General features: G+C 40.6%; 2 protein-coding genes across 3 annotated transcripts in view; one reads left to right on the forward strand and one right to left on the reverse strand.

Moving 5' to 3' along the window:
- Positions 1-14,898, reverse strand: part of WBP4 (WW domain binding protein 4) — a 34,532-nt gene extending 19,634 nt beyond the window's left edge. The window contains exons 1-8 of one of the 2 annotated variants that reach the window (XM_081215137.1): positions 14,178-14,326; positions 13,686-13,758; positions 11,202-11,264; positions 10,990-11,113; positions 6,872-7,039; positions 5,510-5,556; positions 4,963-5,038; positions 3,025-3,230 (exon numbers count right to left, since the gene is read on the reverse strand). In XM_081215137.1, coding sequence (XP_081071263.1) covers positions 3,025-3,230; positions 4,963-5,038; positions 5,510-5,556; positions 6,872-7,039; positions 10,990-11,113; positions 11,202-11,264; positions 13,686-13,758; positions 14,178-14,311 — 891 coding nt within the window. In that variant the 5' untranslated portion in view covers positions 14,312-14,326. Of the gene's footprint in view, positions 1-3,024; positions 3,231-4,962; positions 5,039-5,509; positions 5,557-6,871; positions 7,040-10,989; positions 11,114-11,201; positions 11,265-13,685; positions 13,759-14,177; positions 14,327-14,745 lie in introns of those variants that run through there. The other variant, XM_081215138.1, reaches the window with a different exon arrangement.
- A 461-nt stretch (positions 14,899-15,359) lies between these two features.
- ELF1 (E74 like ETS transcription factor 1) overlaps positions 15,360-22,616 on the forward strand; it is a 106,394-nt gene continuing 99,137 nt past the window's right edge. Inside the window, exon 1 of the mRNA XM_081215133.1 lies at positions 15,360-15,554. The gene's annotated coding sequence lies outside the window, so the exon portion shown is untranslated. The remainder of the gene's footprint in view (positions 15,555-22,616) is intronic.

Raw genomic sequence — 22,616 nt, forward strand, 5'->3', positions numbered from 1 at the left:
GTTTGCAATTCTTTGAATGGATGTTCACTCATCCCCTTATGCTGCTGATAACACAGAAGTAGGAGACAGCACCAGCTTTCTCTTAGCCAACCTGACTGCTTCCAGGCCATGACATTTGTAAAGTAAGACATTTTTACTGAGGTCATGCAATAAATGCCTCCGCCTCTGAGGCTCATACCACCTTCTATACAGTTCTCTTCCATTCTTCCGCTCATGATCTAATGACCTCTGGCCACTACTCCATATATATATATTTTTAATGTTCACACTTAATTGTATGTATGTTTTCCTCTTTCTTTCTTTCTTTCTTTTCTTTCTTTCTTTCTTTCTTTCTTTCTTTCTTTCCTTCCTTCCTTCCTTCCTTCCTTCCTTCCTTCCTTCCTTCCTTCCTTCCTTCTTTCTTTCTTTCCTTTTCAGCCATGTGTCATGTGGGATCTTAGTTCCCTAACCAGGGACTGAACCCACGCCCCTGCATTGGAAGCGCAGAGTCTTAACCACTGGACCTCCAGGGAAGTCCCCATTTCTCCATATCAAGTGATGACTCTGGCAACTCTGTATGTTCTCTCTGTTCAAATTCTTGTTGTCCACACTGTAAAGCAACTATACTCCAATAAAAATGAAACAAAACAAAAAACCAAAACTCTTGTCATCCCAGAGCTTAAAAATTCCCTACCCTCAGTTTTGTGACCCACAAAACCAATGACTTTGGCCTTCACTGTATTTCAGCCGCCTAATAAGATAATCTCCTCATATGTAGCACCTGGTGCATAGGTAGTATTCAAATATTAGATCCTCACACATATGTTCCTTTTAATTTGAATGAGGTCATCACTCAAAAATGCCCCACTTACGAAATCTTAAACTCCAAAAGCCCACCCTCTGACCACAATGTTATTCTTTTGGCTTTCTGGCTCGCTTACTTCTACAATACCTCCTACCCAACATCGTTACCATCTCTACTACTTCAATTTCCTGTGTTCTGAGTTTGTTTCATCTAGACTTTACATTCTTCGTTATCAGGCCCCAGCCCACAGAGAATCACATTATAAATATTCTTTTGCTAGCACCCTTAAAATATCTTTGTCCCTATGCCTGTCTATTGCGTAGGACCTAAAAATCTCCAACACAAGTCTATCCAACCATTAGTTTGTCAAGTGTTACAAAAAAAATCACACAACCATACAAACTGATGAGATTTCAGAATTTATGACATCCAATTTCAGCAGAGACTTTAACACTGCTTAGTAATGTGTCTCCAGTTATTTCTTCTCCTGGTCCCCTTAGTGATTATTCAAAATACATATTCAGCTCCACAGGGTTGAATTAATAATTTTATAATGATTCATATCATGGAATACTATCCATCCATTATTTTAGTACATGAAGACTTAACGATGTCTTTGTGACAGATTAAATTGGAAAGTGATAATAAAACCTTATTACAGTATGACGCCATACCTTGTTTAGAGCAATGTACAAGTCTGAATAGAAAATTATAGACCAGTAACATCAAGGTATTATACTGATTTCTCTGGGAAGCGGCAGGATTATAGTTTGTCCTTCTTTGTTTATCTGTATTTTGTAATATTTTGTTCGCTTGAAGTTAATAATATCTGTCCCACGTTGGATGCTGGGTTACCTAAATTTCACTATAAACATTGTAAGGTACCTACTACACAAGAGCTTTGCTGCTGCTCTTCTATACACTGGATACATTCCTCACCCCTTGGTGGGACTTAGGGTGAGGGGTAGGTTGAGAAGTTGCAGGCAATGACAAGACCCTAGGTAAGGCTGGAAGTGCCCTCTCTCCAGCATCCTGGATATTCCTTCACCTCTCAGGCCAGTACTCAACCATGGATCAATGCTATGTATCTTGTCTGCTTTGGCACCCAGGCTCCTGAGTGTCCCTGGAAAGGTCACAAAAGCAGGAGGACTAGCGATACTATTAACACTATTAAAATGTCTGTTCTACTTTCCCACCATGGTTGGGCACTTAGCACCACCACCTGTCAATCCTCTTACTTAGTTCATTTCTTCTCCCACCCTGGCTCAGTGATTATTTTAGTCTGTTAATGTTGTCAAGCTCCCCAAAGCTTCTCACTCTCAGCAAGCAATCTTGATTTCTTTATACATGAGTAAGTTGAGGCTAAAAGGCAGAACTCTTCTTTCCTGACAGCAAATCATCCATAGCCATACCTTACAGAAAATGAAAACCTTACCTTCTTACAGAAAACGAGTTTATTCCTTGTTCAAGACCAACCTATCCACTCACCCTTGCTGGTATTCCCTTTCTACCTCCTTTGGAGTCCCTCTTAAGGAAAACATCACCCCCACAAATCTCTCACAATTAAAAGTCAGTATGTAGCCACCATCTTATCATCTAATTTCTACTTTTCACTTCACATCAAAACCACATATACACTGTGAACCACTTTTCACCCTCCTGTAATCTGAGTTTTCCCACCTAAAACTCTGGTATAGCTGCTAGAAGGATATCAAGGACTTCCTTACTGCAAAATTCAATGGACATTTTTCCTTTTCTAGACCTAGTTAATGCCTGATGTTTTCTGCTCCTTTGGCTTCTGGGATACTGAATTCTTCTGCTTCTCAGCATACCTTCCTAATCATTCTTTCCTCATTCTGCCTTGTGGGCTCCTTTTTCTCCTGTACTTAAATGTTTAATGTTCCCCAAGGTCATTTTCCTAGGTTACTTCATCCACTCTGAGACTTAAATTACTACCAGTATGTTGATGATACTCAAATTAACATTTCTAGCCTAGACATTCATACTTGCGTGTTCAGACAGCTCTCTGAATGTTACAGAGGCATTTCAAACTTAGGAGGTCTAAAAATGAATTTACTATATTGTTATCAAATAGATATCAATAAATGATACAACCATTTATCTGGGTGCCAAAATGCATCTCTTGGTTTTATTTCTATCTTCTACCAGAAAGCTGAAGAAAGTCTGTAGATCTTTTCATAAATTAACAAACTGTTGTAAAGAGTAAATCAAGAACTTACCTTAAACTTTATTTTTAGCTTTTGTGTTTCTGTAGAGACCTCTCCTTTTTTTCCTCCCTTTTCTGCTTCTTGTTCCCCATCAGAATCACTATGTGAACCTGATAATTTGGACTCTTCTAGGGTGCCAAGTGACTTTTCATTGACTTTACTAGAAAGCAGATCGCCAGAGTGTGGAATGAAATCATCAGGTTTTTCCCATCTGGATTCTATTCAACACATTTTAATAGTCATGTTATTTAGTTACCAATTCTATTTAGAAGTAATTCCCAATATCATGTTTCCTGTTACTTACAGTATATTAAGTGACAACACTGCATCTGTTTCACACCATCACTTGATCAAGAAGATAATAAATAAGAGATCCCAAAGGTCTTGCTATTATCTTTCAGAAATTAAATTCAAGCAATCTGGATTCACTAGATGTATAAACTACAGCCCCAATGGAAAGAGACCTAACAACTGGTAATACTTTCTGAGGACTCAAAATTGAACCAACACCAGTTTCAGGAAACATCGTAATGGGCACACATGAGATTTACTGAAGTTTATTTATCACAAAATTTCCCTGGGATCTTCATAAAGTGGAATAATATGGCGAAGATCTGAATGAATATAATTTGTCGTTTTATAATAAGGGAAAAAAAATCTCAGTTGAACTCTACTGCCACCCAGTGGTTTCTTGGGCTTTTAGTAAAATGATAGTTCTAATTATCCGCAGTTATTCTCTATTTTTAGTTTAATAAAAGGGACAGGGATTCTAAAATTTATTGTTCAACTGGCAAAGTTTTAAGAGTAAAGGGGGCTCTATTAATAATCACATTGATCCAGACATACACTGAAATTGTTGAGGGAAAATCAGTATGTATAGTCCCTTATTAATTACAGGGTTCTTTCCAGCACTAATAAAAAATATTACTTTTTCCTTGTCTTTATTTCACACAAGTAATAAAAGAACTTACAAGAAATAATTGGTTAAGCATCTAATATGTACCAGGCACTGTTTGGGGAACTTTAGAGACGCATGACCATCATGAACTCACATAGTACAGGATCAGCTCTACTTAAGCGCAAATATAGGCTCAGTGACTTACCCACAATCACAGAGCTGGTAAGGGAAGCTGTGCGTTGAGCTCACTCAGATCTAACTCTATAGTTATATGTTATTTTATCTTTATAAGGATTCAGTACATCAAGTTTACTGAGGTAGAAGCATTGTCATCATTGGGCAGGCTGGGTATCTACTTGGAGGTCAAAAGGGCCTTTTCCTCCTAAAAGACTTAATGCTATGTAGCAGTCTTTGGATAGCAGGAATTAAAAAACAAACAAACAAACAAAGCTCAAAGTTACACCAATACTATAGCTATTTTGGTAAATTTAATTGCAGAAGAAACCAACTATAATTACTGGAAAGACTAGTTTTATGAAATTAGGTAAAATCTTAATTTGAAAAACTTAGATAATAATTAGGTAACAATAATTATGCATGTTTTCTAAATATTTATATAACTGAAAATTATTAAATTAGTAAAAGTGAAAATTAGACAGTCTTAGCCACTGCTAAAATAGCTTCAGTTCTGCTTTTTAAAATAGGAGAAGGCAAGTTGAATGAGGTGATCTTCCAAGGTAATGATTATATTTCTAAAATAATCACGATAAAAACCAATGATGGTAGAGAAAGTAAAAATGATTTTCAAAGCAAAAAAATTTGTGAATGCAGTATCACTTGAGAAGAACAACACATGGCTCAGTGTATTAGAGAAATCTTTTTGCTTTTCCATTGTATTAGTGTTTTTAAATTATAAAAAATACGTACTTGCTACAGAAATATGTTTATTAGTATACTAAAATTCTCAGGTTCAGACAATTCATCAGCAGGCTAATAAGCAGTGTGAGGTACAATTTTAGACAGCTTAAGAGATAAACAAAGGTAATACTTACCCCCCGTTTCTGTATTATAATAATAGGTATAGCCATTTTCACTTAAACCTTCTACCCAAACGGTCTTCACTGCCGTCTAATGGGAGGAAAAAAACCAGCATAAACTGAAGATGTGGTCATATATTAGATAACTAAGGCAGAGTCAGCCAACCTTTCCTTTCCTCTTGACACCTGGCAATTAGGGGTGGTGATACTGATCATGGCCAGGAAGCTTGATTTGTGTTCATCATGAGCCACCTTTCAGGGAGGGAATGCCTTGCCTCTGAAAGCCAGGAACAGTTCTTTGCAGACTGACAGGGACATGTAAATGGCAACTGACTGCAAACCAACTAATAATATTTGCCCTGCGTGGACGTTTAGGGTAGACATCACTTTTCCACCACCATCCACCCTTTTAAAAAAAGGACTATAGAAAGAAAGGAACAAAGGGGGTTGGGGAGACAGGGAGGCTTATCTGGAAGTAAATTTGCTTAATCAACCCTACAAAAATCCCAGAAGCCAATCACTTAAAAGAATTAAAGCAAGACTATTAATGTGCTTCAGTTACCTTTTTTAAGTTTCCTTGAAATCCTTCAGGTTTCTCCCACTGAGATGCTTAAAACAAAATATATTGCATTTGTAAAATCTTCCCCCCAAAATTTAATTTGGCAAAAAATTGCAAGATATTCAACGTGAACGAAACGCTACGTGTCTACAGGTTAAAACATAACTGAAAAATAAAAAGAAACAACATACATCCCAGTAGTACTGTGAAGAATACATGTGGATGCTACGTAACCAAGACGGAAGGACAGAATGAAGGATAAGAAGTTACTGGTCCTTCACAAGAAGTATTAGAGCTAGGTAGGGCTCCTCTTAAAGATTTCTTGGAATTCAGGCTTGATCAATTTTGACATCTTGGGGCAGGGGAGAGTGAGAGATGGAATGAATGACTCCAAAGAGGAATAAGATGAAGAATGCAGGAATTAAAAACAAATATTGCTGAGAGCAAGAGTATATAAAGTAGGATGGTGAACAAAGGCAGCAAGGCATAGGCACCAGAAGAGAGAAAAAATGTAATTAATAAATAATTTCTATGTAAATTTGAGAAAGACTTATAATGCCTAGCATACAATTATTTATGGTTCACTGCTGAACAACAACACGCACTTCACTTACGGCTCAGTGCAAACTCTCAGAGATTACTATTCCTATGTCGTCAAAAACTGACTGTGATTCTAGAGATCTTAATAATTTCCATGATACTGGTAGCCCAAGGTTTTCTTCGTGATTAACTCTCTCATCTCATTTCCTACCTTCCTGACCATTCTTACCGTTTCTTCTACCATTCCTTTAATATATGTACCACCCACCCTTTCCACTTCTTGTTCTCTTCTTTCTCCTTGTGACCTCATACACTCCTAAAAGTTAAAATATTTACAAAGCTTTATCGAGAAAATATAAAGCTATAATTTATTTGTAAGGAACCCACCATTAAGTCTTTAATTATGACTTGGAGTCACTATGAGAAGGGTACCTTTTTATTTATTTATTTATTTATTTTTTTTTTTTTGCATTATGCGGGCCTCTCACTGTTGTGGCCTCTCCCGTTGCGGAGCACAGGCTCCAGATGCTCAGGCTCAGCGGCCATGGCTCATGGGCCCAGCTGCTCCGCAGCATGTGGGATCTTCCCGGACCAGGGCACGAACCCGTGTCCCCTGCATTGGCAGGCGGACTCTCAACCACTGCGCCACCAGGGAAGCCCGAGAAGGGTACCTTTTTAAAGGGCACATCATTTTTCTTTACCAGTGGCAAAAACGTAAAGTTAGTCTTTCAGTGTTTAAACGTTCCCATATTAACTAAAAGTCCTATAACCCAAAACAAACTGTCAGTTCTCATTCTCTACTGTTTTTATGCCTAAATGACTTACCTCCTGTGATAAGGTCATAATAGTAATGGTAACCCTCAGAGGTTATGCCTTCTACCCATCTGCCCTTTGAAGGGTCTTTTTTCTTCTTCTTCTTTTCTTTCTGCTGATTTGATGCAGAGGTGGGTGGGATAGTGCTGGTTACTGGTGACACGCTTGGATCTGAAATTTCTGAAGAAAGATGAGAGAAGGGTGATGTAGCTGATGTAAATTTTTTTTCCTGTTATAAAACACTAATAGGGCTTCCCTGGTGGCGCAGTGGTTGAGAGTCCGCCTGCCGATGCAGGGAACGCGGGTTCGTGCCCCGGTCCGGGAAGATCCCACATGCCGCAGAGCGGCTGGGCCCGTGAGCCATGGCCGCTGAGCCTGCGCGTCCGGAGCCTGTGCTCCGCAACGGGAGAGGCCACAACAGTGAGAGGCCCGCGTACCGCAAAAAAAAAAAAAAAAAAAAAAAAACCACTAATAATTTTATTCCAATTAAAAGCCTGACAAGATTGTTTTCGGAACTTGACTCGTTATTACAAAGCCTATTTAGAAAGTTAAACATGTAAGAATATAAGAATATCCTGGAGAATTATAAAAAAGAAGTGATAAGGGGAATCTAGTCCTACTAGATATTAAAACATTCTGAAACTCTGATTAAAAAACCAATAGTGTAAAACTGATCCAGGAGTAGACAAACATATGACTGAAACACAATAGTACAGAAACAGTTCCAACTGCATATTTCTGGTATTTCTTATTAGAGAAAAAATAATAATTTAACAAATGATGTTGGACTGACTGGTTAATTATTTGGGAAAAAGTAAATTTATTCTCCACTCCCTGCTCCTCCCATGTTTTTACATGAATATAAATTTCAGATCAAAGATATTTACGAGAAAAAACAAAAAGTAAAATAATGTTAAATTTGACTGCATAGAAATTCAAATATTTGGTATGGCAAAAATAAAAACAACAAAAAAAACATAAGACAGACAAATGATAAATCTTTACAACAAATATGACAGAGGATTAACGTTCCCAACAAAGATCCCTTACAAATCTAACATTTTAACACAAAAGTGGGCAAAAAGTACAAAGGTACTTTAACACTTAACTTCACTAATATCCAAAGAAATGCAAATACATACAATTTTTTTTTTGCATTAGATCAATAATACTGAAAAGAATGACCAAATCCACAGTTAGTCAGTATGATCTATCGGATATCTACATGGGTATAAAAAATGGGTAGTTTTTATGGCTTTGCTTTTTTCCAAAGGAATAATTATTCCCAACATCAGTTAATAAAATAATTTTATTTCTAGAAAAAGTATAAATCAGCCCAACATTTGTGAAGACAGCTTGATTTAATCAATCAATATACAAAATATATTTACACTTAAATCTGCAATCTCACTTCTAGAAATCGAGCCTACAGAGATAAATGTGAAAACATGCCTACATAAGGGTGCTCACTGAAACATTCTTCCTAACAGTAAAAAACTCCAAGGAACCTAAATGTTAATCAGGAAGAGACTAGTTACATAAATTATGGCATTTTAATGGCATCCTATTATGGCATTTTATACCCTTTATTGAACACTTGTTACAAGTGGTCATAGTAATGAGCAATTCATACTATTATGTTACTTAATTTTAGTAAAAATTGAAAGTCGTATCACTAGCAAGAGGCGATTTTGGTTGACCCCAAAGCTTGTGTTTCTAAACACTCTGTAGCCACTAAAAATAATGTGTATCTTTAATTATTTAAAAGAAAAGACGTATTTGACATATCATTTAGGGAAGAAATAAAACCACCCCCAAACAGACCATAGCATAAAATGTACAGTATAACTTTATTTTAAAAATTCTAAAGATGTCTGGAGAAATCTTAAAAGCAGCTAGTTTTAAAAACTCTCTTCTTTGCCTATACTGTTTCAATTTTAAAGGAATACATATTCTATTTAGAAAACAAGGCTATGAAAAACATTTGATAGGAAAAATCCAACTAAATATAAAACACTAAGATTTATTTGCTCATAGGGCAGCATAATAGAATCTCCTGATCTACCTAATTGATGAGATGAATTTTCAACTACGTCTTTAATTCTGCAGGAATGCCTACAATCCTTTTCCCCCTTAAAATGAACATAAAGCTTTAACCTTGTAGAAATACTACTACCCCCACCTTTTAACTAATAATGTCCAGGATATTTTAAAAGTCTGGTCACGGACTTCCCCGGTGGTGCAGTGGTTAAGAATCTGCCTGCCAATGCAGGGGACAGGGGTTTGATCCCTGGTCTGGAAAGATCCCACATGTCACGGAGCAACTACGCCTGTGTGCCACAACTACTGAGCCTATGCTCTCCAGCCCATGAGCCACAACTACTGAGCCCACATGCCACAACTACTGAAGCCCATGAGCTCTAGGGCCCACGTGTCACAACTACTGAGCCCGCGTGCTGCAACTACTGAAGCCCACGCTCCTAGAGCCCGTGCTCCGCAACAAGAGAAGCCACCACAATGAGAAGTCCTTGCATTGTAACGAAGAGTAGCCCCCACTCGCCGCAACCAGAGAAAGCCTGTATGCAGCAACGAAGACCCAACGCATCCAAAAAAAAAAAGTCTGGGCACAACTGTTCTTATGTGATGAGGGCAACACCAATTAACTTAACTGTTACTCTGCTTAAAAAGTTAATCAAAAGCAGATTTTGTTAGAAAGTAAAGAATACCATTCCATGTTGACTACTGCAACCGTTATGCAAGCTCAACAACTGAGATCTGGTTTCAGGATGATGGATTTGTCATGAAAGAAATGCTTTATAGAAAGTTACCAACTTAAAGTCTAAATTCAGTGACAAGATAGATATACACCACTTAAATAATGCCTTTTATCTGGAAATGAGTTATCCTCACACCCTCAAATTATCTACCTTCTTGCTGGCGAGCATGTGGTAAAATGGGAGCCTTCATACACTGCTGGTGAGAATGTAAACTGGTTCAACCACAGAGGAAAAAAATATGGAGGTTCTTCAGAAAGTTAAAAAATAGGTCTACTATACCATCCACCAATTCACGTCTGGGTATATACCCAAAGGAAATGAGACTGGATTGTGAAGAGATATATACTTATTGCAGCATTATCACAGCTAAGTTATTCATAGCTAAGATAGGAAACAGCCTAAAATGCCCATCAACAAATAAGTGGATAAAAAAAGATGTGGCACACACACACACACACACACACACACACACACACAAATTCAGCCATAAGAAGGGAGGATACCATGCCATTTGCGACAACATGGATGAACCCTGAGCACATTATGCTAAGCGAAATAGGCCAGATACGGAAAGACAAATACTGTATGGTATCACCTATATGTGGAATCTAAAAAAGTCAAACTTGTAAAAGACAGAGCAAAATAGGGGATGGGGGAGTGGAGGGATAAGACTGATGTTGTTTAAGGGTACAAACTTGCAATGAATAGTAAATAAGCCAGAAGTCTAATGAACAATATAATGAATATAGACAATGATATCATACTATAATTATGTAATATGATAAATATTGCTACAATGGCAATCCCATTACAATAAATGTATCAAAGTAACACACAATGTTACATACATGTCCAATATATTCAATAAAAAAATTTAAAAGTAAAAAAAAAATCTACCTTCTAGTAGTAAAGTCACTTAATTTGTCCACACAAGGTTAATTCACTATAATTCAATTATATAAATAAACATGATTCATAGTTTTGACCATATAGATAAAGTGAACGGGGGTTATAATGCAAGGCCAATTTTTTAAATGAATAGATCCATTTAGCCAAATAATTAGAATACATAAAAACTCAAGTGTCTCGGAAATGAACCGCTGACCTACCATAGAGCGAGGACTAGGAAACCCCAAGAGTAACACAGTTGTTGTGAATGGAGGTATTGAAAGATGACGATTTAAAAGCAAAACGAAAGTGCACGAGCAAAAGTCCCACAGTCTAAATAGGGCTGTGATGTACAGGCAAAGCACTAAGAGTACACCGAGTGTATAACCTCTCTATGGAAACACTAAGAGCTCACTTAGCATGACCTCTGATGTTACTTTTAGAACGTGCTGGCTCCTTTTTTACCTGACTCTAAGCCAAGCCTTTTCAAATCCTCTTGGTATGCTTTCAGGGCAGCTGCCTCCATTGCAGCAAACTCCTTTGATGCCTTTTCTTCTTCCTTTGCCTTATCCAGGCTTTTCTGTTTAATCTGCGTCAGACACATTAAAAGTGAAAGCTAGATAAAGGGCTGATATTTACATAGAGAAATTGGCAAAGAAAGAAACAAACTAGATTACCTCACTGATCCTCCTTGCCACATTTTCCTTATGGTTCTTTCCTCTTTCATGAAATTCGATGCTCTTGAAGATTATAAAAAAAAAGAAAATACAAAGGAAAACTACACATAATGTTCACAGCAAAGTAACAGTAAATAAAGATATGGAACATAATAAAATTGAATTACAATTGGCAGAAAAGATAAAAATAATTCTAATGCAAATTGGTCCTTTTTATCAAATCATGCTAAGGAACTAAACCACATTTTTTATTATTATGCCCTCTGACTAGGTTTCCTTTGGTGCTTAAAATAAACTATGATGACCATATTAATAGAGAAATATACAAGGTACCCTTGATGACTAATCTAGTGAATATTGTAAAGAGGACTCAAACAAGACATGAAGCCAAAGAAGGAGTGGAAAAAAAAAATCTTAACTTCAAGAAACACCTCTCAACATAAAATGTCAAAACCCGCGAACCTCTAGAATTTGTACTGCTCTACTTGCCACATTAGGTAATAGACACAGAGAATAAACAGTGATTCTTAGAACCTTATTCCTCCAAATTGCGAGAAAAGTAGATGTTAAAAAACTCCTCCTAAATTGTAAACAAATACTATTACTATGTGGTAATGGTACAAAATGTAAAACTTCTATGCAGGGCAATTTGGCACTATCTGTCAAAATTAGGCTGCTGTAATAGAGAACAAAGAAGCTCCTCATATACTGATGATGGAAGAGCTCCAGCATATGGTGTCCAATTAAAAAAAAAAAAACTGTGATGCATGGCAGTGTAAACAGCATGCTACCTTCTATGCATGCTGGAATCAGAACTTGTATCTATATGCCTATAGAAACAATGGACGGAAAGACAAGAAAATTTAAAAAGTGGTAACCTATGAGGAATGATGGTAAATGGATGGATGGGGACAGAGTTGGTGAGTGAATGCTATTACCTATTTAACAGCCAGAATGCCCCCTAAATTACAAATGTGTTGTTGTATGCAGTAAGAAATTTTTGGTAACTTTTCAAAATAAGTTTTGTCAGTCAATTCTTATCTAACACATTTGCTGATTATTCGAAAGTACTGCTGTGAATTCCTCTTTAAAGTGTGACTTCATAAAGCAAACATTCATCCTCTATTTTTCATATGTTCGTTTCCTAAAGTTGGTTATACTACACAAAGAATATTTAAGGCCTGTTCAAAAACAAATTAATTTTGTTTCTAAAGGTTAAATCAATGTATATTAGCAATTCAAGAAGATGAAGAAAGACTATCCCAGAAGGAATTATTTACTCTAGATCGTTGGTCCCCAAACTTTTTGGCACCAGGGACAGTGGAAGACAGTTTTTCCCTGGGGTGGGTGGTGGGTGGTGTTGGTTCAGGCAGTAATGTGAGCGATGGGGAGTGGCTGTAAATACAGATGAAGCTTCACTGGCTCGCCCGCCACTCACCTCCTGCTGTGCAGCCCGGTTCCTAACAGGCCCTGGACCAGTACCACTAGAGGCCTGGGGGTGGGGGACCCCTGCTCTAGACAACTCAAAAACACTGAATTGCTTGGATACTTCCAGGGAAGAGACTATCAGTGATTTGTATAGCTTTTAAAATTCGTGGCATTTTTTTTTTTTTTGTAAGGATGGCTAAGTCAAACAAAATAGTCAAGAACTTTAGCAACTATTCAAAAAGACAAAAGTAAAGCAAGACAAAACTGAAAAGAAAAAATCCTTAAACTCTTTGCAGATAATAGTAATAAATGTCTATCAAAGAAACATAACACTGTTAAAGATGGGGCTACTGTTCTTCTGTGCATCCCACTCTACCAAATAATAAGGATATGAATATACATTTAAAAGATACCCTACCGTTTATGTACTATGTACATAGACTATGACATGCATGAGATGGGGAAAAAACCAAAAATCAATGGTGCTTTTTGTTTCATGTCTTAAAAGCTGAATTTGGACTAAGGCATACGGTAATAATGTGCTTAAAGATTCCTATTTTCATATTCCATGACAAAGGTAACAATGTTCTTTCAAATTTAAGCATTTAGAGATATAAAGCTCTGCATCAAACATATTTAACTATCTCTAGAACAGAAAACATACAAGAAAAACTACAATAATGTCATTTCTTTCTACATATTAAGGGCTTTCTGCTTTTACTTTTGTATATGACAACATTACAAACAGCACCATCATAACGTAGGTGTTTCATAAACATTAATGCAATTACCCACGCTATGTCCAGTTCCTTAATGTGACTGAAGGGCCACAGAGAAATAATTTGGTTTAGTACATAATCAAATTTGGGCTGATGAAAAAGAGGCGGCTCACAGCTTTCCTACAAGGAATGAAAAGACAACAAAAATTGTTCGATGTTTTGAAAAATCAAGAGCAATGTATATGAAACTGTTTTGTAAGCTCTGAGTTTAGATCAAAAAGGAACATTTCACATGAATACAATATTATGAAAATCTTTAATAGAGCAATTATCATACAGGCCTATTGTCCGCTATCCAGCACTTGCAGTAATCACAGAATTTCTTTGGTTGGGACTTCCAGTAGTCTGCCCTGGAAAAGGAAAAACAAGTTTAAGTTTATTTACAATTTAAATTTAAAAAGGTAAATTTTTGCATGATTTACAACTTCTTAAAGAGTCCGAAATATAAGCCTCTGCTACTGAATCTTGACTTGTTACACACAGCACCCTGCTTTATTATTTAGCTGACTGAAATCAGTCAACTGAAACTGGGAGTGGAAAAAGTCTGCAACGGATTTAAAACGCCCTTAAACAAAATAGCTTTTTAAAAAATGCCTCATTTGTTACTGTCATCAGTGTTAAGAAATAAGGAACATATTGGAGAAGATTATCTATTCTTTCCATTCCTTTCTGGCATTTTTGGAGATTACTGTTAATTGAAACATGAAGAAACTCATAAAGTTCACTTTAAATCAAGTTATTTCTACCCGAAGAACAAAACATAAGACACCTCTGGTGGGAGGCCGTGGTTCCTCTGAGACTATCAGTTAATACAGTTTGTTCTTGAGCCTCATGGCAAAAGAGACTTGGAAAACCCAAAGGATCTCTCGGCCGGCAAGACCAAAAAATAAAAAATAAATTCATAGGCTAACCAAGGCTGGCCGCTTCTAGTAGGCGGAGGAGGCAGAGGTGGCCGCAGCCCAACCCTACAATTTCACAATACCCCACGGTTCAAACGCTACAGAAACCAGAAGGATGCTCTCGGCCCCCAACCGTGTAGGTGGCGGGAGCGCTCCGTCGCTTTGCGGCGGCCGTCCAATCTCCAGGGGCCGCCAGCCTCCCTCCCAGAGCCCGTGCTCCAGGCCCCCGGGGCGCTCTGCGGGGTAGCATTCCCACCCCGCCCAGAAAACCGGCCCCGCCTGTCCGCTGCCAGCCCCGAGCGAGTTAAAGGAGCGTCCGTCACGCCCCCCGGCCGAGGGCGGGGGGAGAGGGGTGGTGGCGGAGCGAGAGACCCGGAGGGGGAAAGGGCCGCCCGGCGAAACAAGACCTCGTTGTTTAGAGCCTGAGACCCGACTCACATGACAGGACCAGCCGCTCCGCGGGTCGCTCCGGGCCCGGCTGAGGCTCGCGTTCCCCACGCGGGGCGAGTCGGAGCCCAGCTCACCGCGAGGCCCACCGCAGCCTCCAAGCCCGGACACCTCCCTTCTTCCCCAGGACCAGTGTTCCACGGTTCCCAACTACGGGTGCCCAGAGGACTCAATCCGCGTTCGAAATTTCCTCTCCTTCCCCTCCCCCTCCAGGGGCGGTACTCCCGGCTCCGGAGAGGTGGGGTTGCTATAAACGGGTTGAGGTCACCGAGAAGGGGCGAAGGCGCGACGGGACCTGAGCTGAGGGACGGGAAGCTCAAGCCTCACGTCCCCGCATCATCCCGCCTTCTCTCTTTTTCCCTGAGATCCAGAACCTCCACCCTTCTTCTAGGCTCGCTGGCTCGTGGCCGAGGAGCTCGCGCGCCGCCTCCGCCCCGAACGCAAACAGCTGTTCCCAGAGACGTCGCCGCCCTCAACTTTGCCAACTAGTCCGCACGCACTTTGACCAGCAGAGCAGCCCGGACCTGTAGGCTGGGGGCCGTTGGCGGAGTTAAAAAAAAAAGAGGTGAAACAGCTGGTTTCGGAGTCGAGAGTCGCTTGGGTTGGCCTCAGAACTTTCCTGAGGCGGCGGAGCGACCCAGCCCCGCCCCCCGGACGCCCGCGCGCTCGGGTCGGGCGCGTTCCCTGGCTCGCGAGCGCGTGGGCAGCGGCGGTAGCGACTCGGGTGGCGCAGAGGCGGCGGCGGCTGGAGTGGCGGTGGGCGGTGGAGCTGAGGAAGCGGCGGCATTTGCGCTTGTCAGGTGAGTCACCGCAGCTATCTTAGCAGCACTTCCCATATGGTCTAGCGGTTAGGATTCCTGGTTTTCACCCAGGCGGCCCGGGTTCGACTCCCGGTATGGGAACGTTGTGTCCTTTTTAGAAATGGACTGGGGACTAACTCATTTTTATTTCCAGTGGCTCTAGCTCTTTTTTCCTGTCCCCTACCCCAGGTGATTTCGTGGAAAACGCGCGTTAGAGTAGTTATTAGTGACGCCGTGAACTGGGCTGCGGCTTTGGGAGACACGAGTGCCGCGCCGGGCGGGCTGGAGGAGCGAGTGCACGCAGGGTTCCTCTGCTCCTGCCGGAGGCTGGCGGGGCTGAGCGGCGGGGAAGAAGTTTCACTTTCCCCGGGGCCGCCCTCCCGCCCCTCCGGCCCCCGGCCGTCCCTTCCAAGCGCTCGGGAGGTGATGATTAACTCTGGCCTCGCCTTATCTGCCCCCAGTGCCCTCCTCGGGCCCACACCCTCCTCCTCGGCCGGCCCCTTCTGACGGTCCCAAGCGAAGCGGGGCGTGTTGCCCCCTGCCCTCGGCGCCCGGGAGCCCGCGCCCGGCTTGAAGCCCCGTTGTCTCGGCCGGGTGTTGACTAGAAACACCCCCGACACAAAGCAGCCCCCTGGCAGGGGAGGGGGGGCGCGGGGAGGCGCCGAGGGCGGTCCGGAGATCCTCAGTGCCCGCGGGTGCGCTCTCCTGACCGCGCAGCTGCCCGCGGCAGCCGGATTGGCCGCGTGTCCACCCCGGGCTCCCGCGGCGCCCGAGCCCCGCCCCGAGGCCGGCCTGCGAGGTCATCCCAACTTGACATCGGGGGCGCCGGCCGTAGTTCTCAGAAAGTACCCCAGACTCCGGAGCCACAGACTTAAGTGTTTCTGCTCGGGAAGGCCTCTGGGGAAGGGCGTCCGTCCCGTTCTCCGCCCACGCCCGTCCCCCCCACCCCCCCAAAACACACACACGCTGTGGAGAAGAAAAATACCACCAGGATGAGATGTCTTTAAAGAAGAAATGTGACTTTCCAAAAGGGTCTAACGTTTTGAGCGCCGCGGATAGAAAATCCTGGGGTGGAGGTGGGGCTTGGAAGAGAGAAAATTGGCCGGAGCCTGGGGAGGGGATGTTATAACAAAGTTTCACTGTATTTTTAAATATAGAAGCCCTGTGTTTATTACAAAGAAGGGGCAGCTGTGTCAGCAGCATGTGAGCTGTAAATGAAACAAAAGCGTTATCTTAAATGCAAGCTGAAATTGGAAAATGGGGTGAGCTCTAATGTTTAGTCTGTTGGGCCTCCGGGAACAAATGAAGAAGGAAAAAGTGGCTCTTCTGGACGGGTCTTTGGTCAGTGCCATTGAGAAGAGCAGAAGGGTTAGTTGTTAGTATGTGCCTCCCCAAACTGTGTTTGTTAGTTTTAACTGCACAGTGAATTTTGAAAGAATCTGTTAATGTGGACAGTATGATGAAGGATGAATTACTTTCACATTGTAAATAAACTTCCACAACTAAAAATGTTTTAGATCATCTTCATTAGTTCAAATATTTGAACGTTTTCTCTACACCGAGCATCATCAGATACTCTTGGAAGTTAACTGATGTTCAGGTTCTTCATGTTAGGAGGTTTCGGAGAGAATCCTGAATGGAGTCGTATTTTGGCCCTTTTGATTAGCTGTATGACCTTGTGATAGATCTTTCACCTTCTCTGTGCTCTGGGTTTAGAGCCATAAATTCTTGATAATACATACCACTCACAAACTTGAGAGTTAAAAGAATTGTTGAGCAATTCTTGTGTCGGTAATGAGAGTGGAAAAGTTTCAATTAAATAGAGGATTGTGTCGTTGTTCAGAAACCATTTACTAAAAAATTCGGCCTGAGTTTGGGAGGAAGGAAAGATCCTTCTGCCTTAATTGCCTCCAGAAGAGCTTCAATCTTGACCTCGCATTTTGTGATGACTTGGTATCAAATTGTGCTAAAGTGGATGTGATTTTCAACTGAGCACCCGGTAGAATTGCAAATAGCTTTATATATATTTGAGGGTATGCTAAGAGGAGTAGTTTGGTGATAATATATCTGTCCGAGACATAGACTTATATATTGTTGTGTACCAGGCACAATTGGCTAGGGCAACATCTGAGTTGCACAATTCCTTCAAGAGCACATAGGTGAGAAGTCACTTCTACGCAGGGAAGAGGACTAGAGACCAGACAAGGAAGGGAGAGTGTTTGCCCTGGACCTTGAAGAACGGGTTGGATTTCTCCTGGTGGGGAATGTGTATCAGAAAGCTGAGATTGGGGCAACAAGTGTGAGGCTGGCTAGTAGCCTGGCTGGGTGGGAGCACACAGTGCCTGGAGGGAGAGCCATGGGGGTCAAGTTGGGATGGTGAAAAGGGAATTTTAACTGGATAAATTTTGACTAGGTAACAAGTTGTTTTATGGCATTTACTAGACTTTTTAAAACATTTTGTGTCTCTTTGAAGAAACTATAGCATAATATGTGAAAAATTCTTTTTTTTATCAGTCAAACAATATAGAAACATGTAGAGTATTTTGTGTCCATGGGTTTTATGTTTAGCAATTAGATATTAATTTTTAACCAATGGAGTGGAGAAAATCAATTAACATTTAAAAAAATGAAATCTAGGTTTAGATTATGAGAATGATCTGCAACTATATTCTTACTGGAAATAGCCTAAGACAGAGCTGCTAGTTACTGGCGGTGAAGCATACACCTTAAATTGGTCAGGACTAGGTGATAAATTTGTAAGGATTCATTCAGATTCTTGTGCCTTGCTTCCAAAACACCACTGGTAGTCATGTTTTACATGTTCTCTCTTGAGCCACAAAATAAAGTGATACTAAATGAGTGGTGTGGATTACCCAAATAGTCTCTTTACTATTTGTTACTATTAGGTGCAGCTAGAAGATGTACTGACAGTTCAGTAAACGTTTGCGTAGATGAACACCTGTACGTAAAGAAATATAAGGGATGGGAAAATGACGATGGCATTTTAAAATCCAAAGACTTTACCGTGGTCTCTGAGCCTAACATTGTCTAGCCTCTCCTTGGGTCCCCAACGCCACCTCCTCCCTCCTCTCCCTTTTCATTGTACTTCAGCTGCACTGGCTTCTTGCTTTTTGTTCCTTGAATGTGCCATACTTGTTCTTTTCTCAGTCTTATGTCTTGCTGTTTCCACTGCCTGCAGTATTCCCCCTCCAGCTCTGCCCATCTCACTCCTGTCAGCGTTACCTTATCAGAGAGGCCTTTCTGTCTACCCTCACTAGAGACTCCCTTTTCTGGTTACTGTCTGGTTACTTCATGCTGCTTTATTTTCTTCTTTTTCTTATCTGAAATAAACGTGTTTGTTCCTGTTTATTTCTTGTCTTATTCTACTAGAATATAAGTTCCATGAGAGTAAGAATACTGTGTAGTGAGATCACTCTTGTTCTGTAAGAGTCAAACAGTAATGAAGAAGTTGGTACCGTCATAGGTTGCTGGGGGAAATGTAAAATGGTGCAGCCACTTTGGGACACTGTTTGGCAGTTCCCTCAAAATGTTAAACATAGAGTTGCCATGTGACCCAGCAGTTCCACTCCTAGGTATATACCCAAGACAAATTAAAACATGTCCACGCAAGAACTTGTACACAATTGTTTATAGCAGCATTCATAAGCAGAAGGTGGAAACAACCCTAATGTCTGTCAGCTGAGGAATGAATGAATAGAATGCAGTGTATCCGTACAATCAAATATTTTTTGGCAATAAAAAGGGATGAAGTACTGATATATACCACAGCATGGATCAATCTCAAGAACATTATGCTAAACAAAAGAAACCAGGTTCAAAAGACCACATTTTTCATGATTCCATTTATATGAAATGCCCAGAATAGACAAATCTGTAGAGAAAGAGGATGGATTATGGTTGCCGAGGACTGGCCGGGGTGGGGGAGGACGACACGGGGGATGGGAAGTGATTGCTAATGTAGGTACACAGTTTCTTTTTAGGGTGATTAAAATGTCCTAAAATTACATTATGATGATTGTTGCACAACTCTATAAATATACTAAAAAACATTGAGTTCTACTCTTTGTGTAGGTGAACTTCATGGTATGTAAATTATATCTCAGCAAAACTGTTAAGAAGAGATCGAGGCAATCAAAAGATACAGAATATTTTGTCTCCATTTTACGTTTATCATTTGGATATTAAGTATTTAAAAATAATAATGGAATGAGTTAACACTGCAACTCTAGCTCCTAGATAGTCCAGGAATGTAGCAAGAGCTCAGTAAATAACAGACGAAGGAGGTTGAAGTATACAGATAATTAAGATACAGTGCATAGTGTGATAAACGCTTAGAGGAGACTAAGCCAAGGCTTACAAGGGTTGGAAGGTCTCTAAAATGTCACGTCTGGGTTTGTGTGAAGAGAATGGGGAAAGGCCTCTAGAAGGCAGCATTTGAGATTGGCTTGGAAGGCTGCTTATGCTTTGCTGGTGGAGATGATTGAGCGGGAGACAAGGCTATAAGAAGGAAGCAAGCAGGAACAGAGGTCCCTCAACAGTTGCTAGCAGATTTTGGCTGAGCTGAGAGTACAAATAGTATAGGAATGGACCACTAGTAGTAGTAGCACAGTGTACGAGTGCAAGACTAGGCTACGGTCTGTAGCAGACAGTGTCAGCGCTGGCAGATCTCCTCTGATGTCTTTTTATCATCCCCCCCCAACCCCTCGTGTGCTTCTGATGGCTCATACTTGGGAAGAGTTGTATCCCTTACCGGCAGAGAGCTGGAAGTACCTGGGGGTTTATCCCCCTTCCCCTAATAGCTCTCAACCTGAGATTGTCCTGTCAGGAGAATATCTTTGGAGCAGGGACTTTGACTTTTCCCCCGTTCTGTATCATCAGCACTTGGAGCAGTGCTTGGCACTCGGTGAGCATTCAGAAAATATTTGAGTGAATGAATGAATGAATGAAAACCAGGAAGTTGCAAAGTATATTCAAAGTGAAGTTTATTTCCTAAATCCCCTTGACTCTTGCAGAGCGCTTAGATAGGAGATTTTGGCAGGTTCTGATTGTGAAGGTCCTTGAATTTTGGAGTAAGGAGTTTACTTAGCTAAAAGAGGGAACTTCTGGTAATATGATAAGTGTTTTAATGAAATTAATTTGGCAATAGTGTGCAGGATGAACTGGGGGATGGAAGGGTTGTGTCTGTGGTGTCCACACTGACCGAGGTTGGGGGGTCTTCTGCAGTACAGTAATAATCTAACAACTCTCTTTGCCTCTAGTATCTCCCTAAATAGTGTGGTGGCAAAAGAATATAAAGGATTAGATAGAAGAGGTGCATTGAAGGAAAAATTTAAGATGTCAGGAGTAAATACTCCTCAAAGAAATAGGGAAGTTAACGAAGCATAGATTTTTTTTGGAAAGGACAGACAATTTTTGCGATTGTTGGTCAGACAGTAAATTATTATTGCCCACCAGTGTGTGTGTGTGTGTGTGTGTGTGTGTGTCTGTCTGTCTTTTTGATCACTGAAATTGTACCTTGAATTCAGAGACAAAATTAAGACTGTGAGACTGCCACCCTGTGGACAATATAACTTAGAACTGAAATCCTCAAAAATTATAATAAAACTTGATCCACTTGAAATTAACTATTATAGAACTGATTGTGGTTCTTCCATATTGGTATATGTGGTTATGCTCATTAAATAGAAAGTTGAAATTAGTTTGTTTTCTAAACTTTTTCTGGGGCTTTTAAATAAACGGAATTTAAATGAAATCAGTAGCTTTAAAATGTTGCAAAGAAATTCAGGAATGCCTTTTAGATGGCATACTTCTTTCTCTAGAAATTTCATATCAAAGAGTGTGTTTTTTAAAACATGGTGGCATGTATGCCTGTTGTAAGGTGGTACTTTTTTCTTGTATTTTTTATCCTATTTTATACATATGTCCTTGAGAGTTATATTTCTTGAAAAATATGTGAGGACTTCCCTGGTGGCGCAGTGGTTAAGAATCGCCAACCAGTGCAGGAGACATGGGTTCGAGCCCTGGTCCTGGAAGATCCCACGTGCTGTGGAGTAACTAAGCCCGTGCACCACAACTACTGAGCCTGTGCTCTAGAGCCCGCGAGCCACAACTACTGAAGCCCACAGCCCTAGAGCCTGTGCTCTGCAACAAGAGAAGCCACTGCAATGAGAAGCCCACGCACCGCAACAAAGAGTAGCTCCCACTCACCGCAGCTAGAGAAAGCCCGGGCACAGCAACGAAGATGGAACGCAGCCAAAATAATAATAATAATAATAATAATAATAAAATAAAAACACTTGTTTTGAAGAAAATGAATATTTTAAAAAGAGAAAAATATGTGAAAGTGTACCCTGTCATTTTTTTCCTCCTAAGTGAAAGTGGCTTTCCCTTCCCATTTTTATAGAGTAGGATTTTATTTTTAGAAATTCGCCATGCTTTGAAGAATTGCCTTCATTGTATGTTTGTAAATAACTTGGCTTTTATTATAGGTTATTTATTTAGAAGGGCAGTCTGCTCACAAATTAAACTGGTAAACTAGCTTGAATCAAAATGAAATGGTGGGTGTGAAAAAATTGTTTGCTCTCTGCAACTCAGGAAATGGTTCTGTCTAGAACTCTGCAGAGTAAAACTTTCCCAGCAGATGAGCTGCTTACAGCCTAATGTTGTAACTGGCTTACACGCTTGTTTTCCCTGAGGAGTCTGGAGGGGTGGGGTCGCCATTTAGCGCTGGAAGTTTGTGCTAGCGGTAAAGCAGAAGTGGGCTGAAGCCCCATTCCGAGATCACAGTCATGCATCCTTTCTGAATGTGATATCCAGGATGAGGAAAAGAACGAATGATGCATCTACTGAACCCCTACCCCCTTCACTTTAGGGACCTTATGTTTTGGTCATGGAGAGGTTTTCAAATATAATGTTAATGGTTTAAAATATTCAAATATTTCTCTGAGTTATTTTTCTCAGAAGTGTAGCTTGACAAACATGATAATAGACTTTCAATATTAGGTTTTGTTTAACCTTTTCAAAGTAAATAGATGAGATTGC

This window comes from Mesoplodon bidens (genome assembly GCF_964165515.1).
Source record: "Mesoplodon bidens genome assembly, chromosome: 17".
NCBI classification, from domain to species: domain Eukaryota; kingdom Metazoa; phylum Chordata; class Mammalia; order Artiodactyla; family Ziphiidae; genus Mesoplodon; species Mesoplodon bidens.